At 61.7% G+C, this 10,169-nt stretch overlaps 1 protein-coding gene across 1 annotated transcript in view; it reads left to right on the top strand.

Moving 5' to 3' along the window:
• IRF9 (interferon regulatory factor 9) overlaps nucleotides 1-8,368 on the top strand; it is a 17,466-nt gene extending 9,098 nt beyond the window's left edge. The window contains exons 5-11 of the mRNA XM_075061343.1: nucleotides 2,362-2,494; nucleotides 2,969-3,184; nucleotides 4,358-4,490; nucleotides 4,974-5,046; nucleotides 6,624-6,989; nucleotides 7,790-7,905; nucleotides 8,162-8,368. Coding sequence (XP_074917444.1) covers nucleotides 2,362-2,494; nucleotides 2,969-3,184; nucleotides 4,358-4,490; nucleotides 4,974-5,046; nucleotides 6,624-6,989; nucleotides 7,790-7,905; nucleotides 8,162-8,266 — 1,142 coding nt within the window. The 3' untranslated portion in view covers nucleotides 8,267-8,368. The remainder of the gene's footprint in view (nucleotides 1-2,361; nucleotides 2,495-2,968; nucleotides 3,185-4,357; nucleotides 4,491-4,973; nucleotides 5,047-6,623; nucleotides 6,990-7,789; nucleotides 7,906-8,161) is intronic.
• The last annotated feature ends 1,801 nt before the right edge of the window (nucleotides 8,369-10,169 follow it).

Below are 10,169 nucleotides of genomic sequence, written 5' to 3'. Positions count from 1 at the left end.
TGCCCCTCACTCTCCGACCCGCTGTCCCTGCTACCCCCACCCTGGCCAGTTGCCTCTCACTCCCGACCCGCAGTCTTCCCCCAGCCCTGGCTGCCCTCTACTCCCGCCCGCAGCCCCTGCTACCCCCACCCTGGCGAGTGCCCTCTCACTCCCGACCCGCCAGCCCCTCTTTGCCCCCCAGCCCTGCCGTGGCCCTCACTCCCGACCCGCTAGTCTCCTGCACCCCAAACCCGGCTGGTGCCCTCACTCTTCCGACCCGCAGTCCTGCTACCCCTCCACCCTGGCAGTGCCCCTCACTCCCGCACCTCGCAGTCCCTACACCCCCAGCCCTGGCGGTGCCCCTCACTCCCGAACTGCACCTCCTGCCCCCCCAGCCCAGCCAGGTTGCCCCTCCACTTCCCGCCCACAGCCCTGCTTACCCTACCCTGCGGTGGGTCCTGCCCTCACTCCCGGACCCGCAGCCCCCCCCCCAGCCTCTGCTTGGTGCCCCTCACTCCCGACCCGCAAGCCCCTGCCCCCAGACCCTCCGGTGCCCCTCACTCCGACCTGCAGCCCCTGTACCCCCCCACCCTGGCGGTTTGCCCTCACTCCCGACCCGCAGTCCCCTTGCTACCCCCACCCTTCAGTGCCCTTCACTCCCGACCCGCAGTCCCTACCCCCCCCAGCCCCTCGCGGTGCCCTCACTCTCCGACCTGCAGCCTCTGCCCCCCAGCCCAGCCGTGCCCCTATCTCCCGACCCGCAGCCCCTGCCTACCCCACCCTTGGCGTGCCCTCATCCCGACCGCAGCCCCTGCCCCCCAGCCCTGCCGGGTGCCCCTCACTCCCGACCCGCATCCCTGCTACCCCCACCCTGGCAGTGCCTCCTCACTCCCGACCGCAGCCCCTGCCCCCCCAGCCCAGCCGGTGCCCCTCACTCCCGACCACAGCCCTGCTACCCCTACCCTGCCGGTGCCCCTCACTCCCGACCGGCAGCCCCTGCCCCCCCAGCCCAGCCGTGCCCCTCACTCCCGACCCACAGCCCCTGCTACCCCTACCCTGCCGGTGCCCCTTCCACTTCCGACCGCGCCCTGCCCCCCAGCCCTGCTGTTGTGCCCCTCACTCCCGACCCGCAGCCCTGCCGCCCAGCCCTGCGGTGTGCCCCTCACTCCGACCTGCAAGCCCCTGCTACCCCCCACCCTGGCTGTTGCCCCTCACCCCCGACCCGCAGCCCGGCTCGGTTTGTGTCCGGGCGCCCCCTGGCGGCTGCCGTGAGCTTTCGCGTGGCACACCACTGATTTTCTGGGAAAAGGAGCGAGCGGCGGAGAAATCGCGAGGGGCGGGTGAGAGGGGAGGTGAGGGGACCGGGGGGCCCATGACAGACGCCTGCGCAGCCCGGGAGGTGAGCTTTCGGGCCGGGGAGTGCGACCGGCCCCCCCGGGGACGGTCAGGGGCGGGGGATTCGGGTGATGGGAGGAAGGAGATCAGGTCTAACTGGGGTGAACTGTAAACGAGAACTTGGCGCGCTGGGAGCAAGGGGGGGCGCGGTGTGAGAGCGGGGGGCGCCAGTGGGCGTGCAGGGGGCGCCCTGGGAGCAAGGGGGGAGCACGGATGGCACCATAGGCAGCAGGGGTGGCGCGGTGGGTAGCAAGGGGGCGCCTGACGTGGTTGGTTGCAGGGGTGGGTGCAGCTGGGAGGCAAGAGTGGGATCAAGGTGGGCGCCGTGGGTGTGCAGGGGCGCGTGGGAGCCTAAGGCTGGGCGCCGTTCGGCGGTGCAGCGGGGGCATGTAGGCAGCAAGTGGGGGCGCGCTGGGGAGCAGGGGATGCCGTGGGTGTTTGCAGGGGCACGCTAGGGCAAGGGGGTCACTGGGAGCTAATGAGTGGAGCAGGGCGCGTGAATATTTGGGGGTGCAGTGGAGCACGCTTAGGAGCAAGGGCGGGCGCGCTGGGAGCGAAGGGGCGCAAGTGTATGGCACACTGCTCTGGGGTTGGCTCTCTGGCAGCTGCTGTGGGTTGAGGGTCGTGTGATGAAGTCGGAGGGTTCTGGGGGTGTCCTGGGGCGGGTGGCAGCGGGAGGGAAAGCCCCTGGGGGAAAGCCCCCAGTGGCGTTTGAAGTTGGGGCTGATGGGGGACGTTGGAGGAATTCCCGGGGCGGTGCTCCCTGGAGGTGACGGGGGCCCTGAACCCAGCCGCGGAGCAGCACAGCCTGGGCTGTGCGGGGTGGCGGGCGCCTGGTGACCAGCCCTGCCCCGATGCTGTGCGGGGGCTCCGTCGGCAGGTCCGGTGTAGCTCACCTCCCCCCCCCCCCATCCCACTCCCCCCCAGGATGGCGTCGCTGGCGGGGCCCGCTCCACGCGTTAAGGCTGCGCCAATGACCGTGAGCAGGTGGATGCTCGGGCGGTTCCCAGGGCTGGTCTTGGACGTACCCCCCCGCCAAGACCACTGTCCGCATCCCCTGGAAACATCGCCGGGCCAAGCTAGACTTCCGTCCTATGATGAGACGCTGGCCTTCTTCAAGGTCACAACGCCAGTGGACACGCTTGCAACATTGCCAGCACACGCTGAAGCCTAATTTACTAGCAAACATGACACACACACTAAGATACACTGAGCAGCTGCTAAGCACTATGCTAAAGATACAATAGCAACATGCAACCACCATGCAAAGACACTAGCATAATACCAACTAAGGGTTCTGCTTAAAACACAGCCAAAGCTCCTGGAAGCACAGGCTATTAACATGCAAGTTACATTCTCAGCACATGCTAAACCATATGCCCAAGGAACAGTATGTGCTCTGCTAAACGCCACAGGTGGATTCATGCTAAGGCCACATGGCATGGGGACATGCTAAGGGCACATTGCCAGTTAGGAATATGCTGAGACAAGAGGTATGGAAACATGCTAAGGACATTGGCTGATGGGGACTGCTAAGGGCAGGTGAGTGGTGCACACCATAGGGCTGGCCCCGCTACGCCCCGCTCCCTCCCAGGCCTGGGCAGAGTTACAAGGGCAAGTACGGTCCCGGGCGAGGCGGCTGGAACCCGCGGCGGGCTGGAAGACCCGCCTGCGCTGCGCCCTCAAACAGGCCCCCTGATGTTCTGGAGGAGGAGGGAGGGTGGCCCACGGCTGCTCCCAGCTTCGACATCTGCCCTGAGCCCTACAAGGTTGTTATCGCCTGGTGCCGGCCCGGCGAGCAGCGCCCCGCGTGAGCGGGGGCCCCACACGCTGTCCCAGCCCCCCGGGACCCATCCCCTGCCACGGACCGGCTGTCCGGGTCAGCCCACACATGCTGTCCCAGCTCCCCAGGCACCCATCTCCCCTGCCCGGGATCCCCGGCGTCCGGGCAGCCACGCTGCTGTCCCAGCCCCCCATGGCATCCCCAATCCCTTGCCATGGGACCCCAGGTATCCGGGCAGCCCCACATTGCTGTCAAGCCCCCCAGGCCACCCATCCACCTGCCATTGGACCCTGGTATCCGGGCAGCCCCCTACCCGCGCTGTCCCAGCCCCCCGGGGCACCCATCCATCCTGCCACTGGGACTCCGGTAATCCGGCAGCCCCCCGCGCTGTCCCAGCCCCCCCGGGGCACCCATCCCCTGCCACGGGACCCCGGCGTCCGGGCAGCCCCCACACGCTTGTCCTCAGCCCTCCCCGGGCACCCATCCCCTGCTCCAACGGAATCCCGGTGGTCGGGCAGCCCCCCACATCGCTGTCCCGCCCCCCCAGTGCACCCATCCCCTGCCATGGGACTCCCCTGGTATCTGGGCAGCCCCCACATGCTGTCCCAGCCCTCCTGGGCACCCATTCCCCTGCCTACGGACCCCTGGCGTCCAGGCAGCCCCCACACGCTTATCTCAGCCCTCCTGCGGGAACCCTATCCCCAGTCACGGGACCCCCAGCATCCGGCAGCCCACACATAGTGTCACAGTTCCTTGGGCACTCCATCCCCTGCCATGGGGCCGGGCACCCCTTTGCTCCTGATGTAACAAGCCCCCCAGGGATACCGGATTACCAGGCACCCCTTTCCCCGTGTCACAGCCCCCCAGGGACCCAGCATCGGCACCCCCCTTTGTCCCGTGTCACAGCCCCCCATGGGACCCGGCATCACCTGTTTTCCTGCTTAAGGTCCCCTCTTGTTCCCCCCAAGACTAAGGGCTGCCCAGCTGCGGAGGGTCCCCCGGCAGGGAAGAAGGTCCCCCACGACTCTCTTGAGGGGGATTAGTGTCAGACCAGCGGGGGGCTACCCAGCCTCCCCCACCGGGAATGCATGCATGTGTGAGTGTCGGGGCTGGGGGTCGGAGGTGTCTGAGTAGTCAGGAGGGAGCGGATGTGTCTTCCAGGGGGCTGGCTCCCATCTCCATTCTCCGCCCCAACCCCAGGATGGTTTTTTTGACGTCACCGGCGGTCGGAGCCCACGGCCGGCGCCTCGCCAGAGTTGCAGATGATTCTTGGCTCGAGAGCATTCGTAGCCCGGACGCCGGATGTCCATGTAAGAGTTGGAGGGTGGATCAGGTCAGGGGTCAGTCTGCACTTGGGGGCAAGGCGTGTGGCGGGCAGGAGGGATCAGTGGTATGGGGGTCATGGCAGGGGACAGGGTTTGGGGGCCAGCAGCAGTCGTGTCGTGGGGTAAGGCAGGGGTCATGACAGAGCAGGGGTGTGTTGGGCAGAGCTAATGGTGAGTGGGCAGTTGGTCTAGTATGCGGGATCAATGGCGGTTGATGGGGCAGAGCTGGGGTTAGTGAGGTGTGGGCAAGGCGGAGGTATCCAGTGTGGGAGAGCAGTGGGTGATATGGGGTGTTGGGGGCAGGCAGGGGGGTCAGCAGGACAGTTGGGGAGTCAGAGATGGGGATCCATGTGGGTGTTGGGGCAGAGGGCGAGCAGCAGTTGGGGCTGGATGTAGGTCAGATGGGGTGATGGGGGCAGAGCGGGGTGAGCGGGTAGTTGGGGGTCAGGACGGGGGCATCACCGTAACTCATGGCCCTGTTTCTCCCATAGCCCCAGATTCTGAACCGAGCGATCGTTCATTTAACGTCACGCTGGATCGGGGACCTCCTGCCCCCCACGGACGGTGAGACCAGACCCCGCCCCTACAACCCCTATCGCTCCCCCCCGCTTACCCATAACCTGTCCCCACTTCAACCCCCCACAACCCGTCCTCTCCACTCTCCTCCCTGCCCCCCACACCCCCACGCGCTGCAACCCATAACCCGTCCCCACCTCATACCTCCCAACAACCCGTCTCCCCACCTTCCTCCCTGCCACACACCCACAGCCCCACCCTGCTACCTCATAACCCGTCCCCCACCTCATACCTCCCCCACAACCTTCGTCCCGTACCTCCTCCCGCCCCACACACCCACAGATCCCCCTACCCTGCCATCCCATGACCCATCCCGCACCTTCATACGCTCCTCCCAGCGCGCCGCGTCCTCCCACCTCCTCCTGCGCCACACACCCCACAGCCCTCCTACCCTGCTACCCCATAACCTGTCCCCCACCCTCATACCTCCCCCACAACCCATCCTCCCACCTTCCTCCCTGCCCCACCCCCCACGAGTCCCCCCACTCTGCACCGATAACCCCATCCCCCACTCATACCTCCCCGCACAACCCGTCCTCCCCACCTCCCCTGCTCACATACCCCACAGCCCCCCCCGCTTTACCCCATACCCCACCCTCATAAACCTCCCCCACAACCCGTCTCCCCACCTCCTCCCTGCCCCACATACCCCACAGCATTCCCTCCGCTTACCCCATTAACTCCCAACTATACCTCCCCACAACCCGTCCTCCCCACCTCCTCCCTGCCCGACACACCCCACAGTCCCCCACTTCTGCCACCTGATAACCCCGATCCCCCACTTTATACTCCCCCACAACCCATCCTCCCACCTCCTCCCTGCCCACCACACCACACCACCTCCCACCCTGCCACCCCGATACCCCATCCCCCACCTTCATTACCTCCCCACAACCCGTCCTCCCACTCCTCCCTGCCCCATACACCCCACAGCCCCCCGCCTTACCTAACCCGTCCCCACCTCATTACCTCCCCACAGCCCGTCTCCCGCCACCTCTCCCTGCCTTACCACCCCACACCACCACCTTGCCACCCCATAACCCGTCCCCACTTTCATACCTCCCCATAACGCATCTCTCCCACTCCTCCCTTGCCCTACACGCCCTACAGCCTACAGCCCGCCACCCTGCCACCCCATAACCCCGTCCCCCATCTCATACCCCATACATCCCCCACAACCCACCCTCCGCACCTCCTCTTTGCCTCATAGACCCCACAGCTCTCCAACCTGCCACCCCATAACCCCATCCCCCACCTCATACCCCATACCCCCACCACAACCTGTCCTCCCCACCTCCTCCCTCCCCCACACCACCATCTTCCTTCTACCACCCCACAGCCCCCATAGCCTCTCTGCCCCATATCTCCCATAATCTCCTTCCTCTGCCCCAAACGCACATGCCCTCTGCCCCATCCACCCCATAATTCCCTCCTCTGCCCCACACTTCCCATTCCCCTTGTGCCACTCAACCCATACTATATCCCACTTCCTCTGACCCACACCCCTCAGAATCCCCTTCCTCTGCCCCACAGTCCCCATAACCCCCGTCTCTCTCTCCCCCCAGACTACTCGGTGCTGCTGTCCCTGTGGTACAGTGGAGAGCTGGTGTGGCAGCAGCAGCTGCCCCATGGCGATTTCCTGGTGACCCCCACACCCGCGCCTGTGCCCCACGCCCCGAGCTTTATGCAGCGGGTGCTGCTGCCCCCCCCCGAGGGGGTGCGGGACCCCCACAAGCGCCAGGCCACGCAAGAGCTGCTGGGGGCGCTGGCCAAGGGGGTGATGGTGGCCAGTGCCCCCCAAGGGCTCTTCATCCGGCGCCGCTGTCGGGGCCGGGTGTACTGGAGGGGCTCCGGGACGCCCCCCAACACCCCCAGCAAGCTGGAGAGAGATGAAGTCATGCAGGTCTTCAGTGGGGCAGCCTTCCGCCAAGGTGAGTGGGGTGGCCCCTAACGCCTTGTATCCGCCACTCAGACCCCCAAACTCCATATCCCTGCTTGGACCCCGAATTTCCCTTCTTGGACCCCCGACCCTCAGTATCCCCCGCTCAGGCCCCCAACCCCCATTTCCTTGCTTAGACCCCAAATGTTCCCACTCAGACTCCCGACCCCTATATCTCTACTCAGACTCCAAATTTTCCTGCTCGGACCTCCAAACTCCATATCCCTGCTCGGACCTCAAATTTTCCCGCTCACCCCTGACCTCCATATCCCTGTTCAGACCCCCATATTCCCACTCAGACCCTGAATTTCCCCACTCGGAGCCCTGACCCCCATATCCCCGCCTGGAACCCAAGACAAAGAGGAGGAGGAGGAGCAACGGGGGAGTGTGAGGTCGGGTCGCTGGAAGCTGGCAGTCTGCTTTGGGGGACTGGAAGAGGGGGAGTCCAGGACTCCCCGAGATGGACTCGGCTGAAAGTCACTGATTTCTGTGCTAACAAGCTCTGTTCTGCGCTGTGTTCCTGTCGACCGATAAACCTTCTGTTTTACGCTGGCTGAGAGACACGTCTGACTTACAGCGAACCCCAGTCCCCACACTGCAGCCCTACTGCAACCCCCCATGTCCCCCTGCTGCAACCTCTGAATCTCCCCCCTTGTGCTCCCCAAACCCCCCAGAGTGCCCCCCTTCCCTTGCTGTGACCCCCAGATCTCCTCTGCAGTGCCCCTGAGTCCCCCTCTGACTCACCCAGAGCTGGGCCTGCGCTAACCCTGCCCCCCGGCGCTCTCCCCACAGCGCTGCAGCTATACCGGCAGGGCCTGGGCGCCCAGCCAGAGCCCCACGTCACCCTATGCCTGGGCGAGGAGCTAGGCCAGCAGGACGGCCCCGCGGACAAGCTCATCATCATCCAGGTGGGCAGCCAGGGGGCAGTGATGCATTTTGGGATGGTGGGGTAGAGGTGCATTGTGGGTGGCAGTGAGGGGGCAAAGTCCATTGTGGGATGGGGGTGGTGAATTATGGGATGGTGAGGGTATGAGGTGGCAGTGGTGCATTGTGGGATGATGTGTGGGAGCAGTGGTCTATTGTGGGAGGGTGCAAGGGGAGCTGAGGTGCATTGTGGGATGGTGGGGGCCAGCCATGCCCTGACGCTCTCCCTGCTCCCTACAGATGGAGCAAGCCTTTGCCCGGAAGCTGCTGGACATGCCCGAGGTGGAGATGGCATCCGTCTGCCTCCTCTCCCTGGAGCCCTCCTGTCTCTTCAGCCCAATCTGAGGGGACCCAAGATGCTCCAGACCCTGCCATTGCCTCAACTTAGGGGGCCAGGGGTGGGACTTCCTGTCTTGTCTCATTCGGGACAGGTACTTTCTGCACTTAGAAGTCATGCCCCCCAACATGCTTCCTGTTTTGTCCGTTATATGGGAAGAGGTTTCCTGGTTTGTGGAACATGATGGGGCAGGATATTGCGTCTCACCTGTTTCATTGAGGTGGGACTTCCTCTTTTGCTCACTGTCTGTCTGGGGGAGGGACTTCCTGGGGTGGACACCACAGTCACACACACTTCCTGACTCGGTGCATTCTCAGGGAAGCAGTTCCTGGAGAACTGGAACCTGTTGGAGGCTGGCCTTCCTATATGTCCATTGTGTCAGGGCGGGACTTCCTGTCTTGCCTCATGTAGAACTGGAAGGGACCACCAGGGTTTTGGATTGTGTAAGGGTGGAACTTTCTGGCTTGACCAGTGCGTAGGGGGTGGGATATCCTGTTTTGCACATTGTTCGGGAGGGAGCTCCTAGCATTTCGAATGTGTAGCGGGAGGACTTCCTATTGTACAGAGGCAGGACATCCTGTCTTGGCCCTGGTAGTGCCGGAACGTCCTGTAGTGAACGTTGTAGAGGCAAGACCTTCTAGTTTTACGTCCCTCTCTCCAGGGTAGAAGGAAGCTTCTTCTCCAGTTTGTAGAAACTTTTATATGCCAAAAGCCCTCCTGACCTCCGGCAACATTGTGTCTGCCCCCCGCCCCTTGCAGCCACAGCTAGGACCTTAAGCTCGGGTTCCTTTGCACTTTATCCCTAACTGCAAGAAACTTTATGAACCGTGTCTTGTGTTTTTAAATAAAGTTTTATTTGACCTAGCCGCCAGAAACTCTGTCTCGTTTATATGCTAATTACGTGCCTTATTATTATGCATTATTGTGATGTATTACTTCATTTCTTGTGAACATTACTCATTAATATTTCTTACCTGTTATTATCAACAATATTAGTGGATAATACATATTGATTTATTGTATGTTTAGTCACTAGCTTCTATTAGCAATTATTAATTGTCAGCAATATTAGTTTTTAATATGGATTAATCTAGTGTAGATTTGGTCTTGAGTCAATATTAATGATCAACAATATTAGGTGTTAATATATATTAATCTACTGTAGGTTTACTCATTCAGTATTAAATATAAAAATATTAGAGGTTAATTTATATTGTGTGTATTTTTTGCCATTAGCCAATATTAGTTCTCAATGATATTAGAGGCTAATATATTTTAATTTGTTGTATATTTAGTCTAATGACTATCAGCATTAGTGGTTAATATATTTTCTATCATCAGCCTCAGTTATCAATCCCTTTTATATCCATTATTACTGTGGTGTAAGTATCAGCCACTAACCTTCACTCCGCTTTATTATCAGGGTTAGCGATCAGAGTGGTTTATAGCCATGGTATTACGGTATTAATAATTTGTAAGTCATTAACCTTTATTAGTGTCAGTGGTTTACACAGCTATGCAGTAAGTCATCATACTTTTAAATCCTTTTTAGTGCTCATTAACATAATCCTCTTTGTAGAGGCCAGGGAGGCAGTGGCGAGGGGTGCAGAAAAGCCCCCCAAAAGTGATCTCAGGGCCCGATGAGGGGAAGCTGTCAGGGCTCAGAGGCTTACGGCCAGGAAGAGGAAGGACATCCCATGATGGAGGATTACAGCCAGAGACATTCACACGGGGAATATGGCACCGGGTATCAGCACTCTGGGGTGTGTGGCCATTGGCACTGGGGATTGACGGGGGGAGGGGGCGCATTGGCATCAGGGATTGATGGTGGGTCTGTTGGCACGGGGGGGGGGGGGTTGGCACCGGGGATTGAAAGGGGGGGTTGGTACCAGGGATTGAAAAAGGGGGGCC

The sequence above is a fragment of the Chelonoidis abingdonii genome, unplaced genomic scaffold (assembly GCF_003597395.2).
Source record: "Chelonoidis abingdonii isolate Lonesome George unplaced genomic scaffold, CheloAbing_2.0 scaffold0024, whole genome shotgun sequence".
Classification (NCBI taxonomy): Eukaryota; Metazoa; Chordata; order Testudines; family Testudinidae; genus Chelonoidis; species Chelonoidis abingdonii.
Note: the sequence above shows the minus strand (reverse complement) of the source record. Positions and strands in the feature narration are given on the sequence as shown.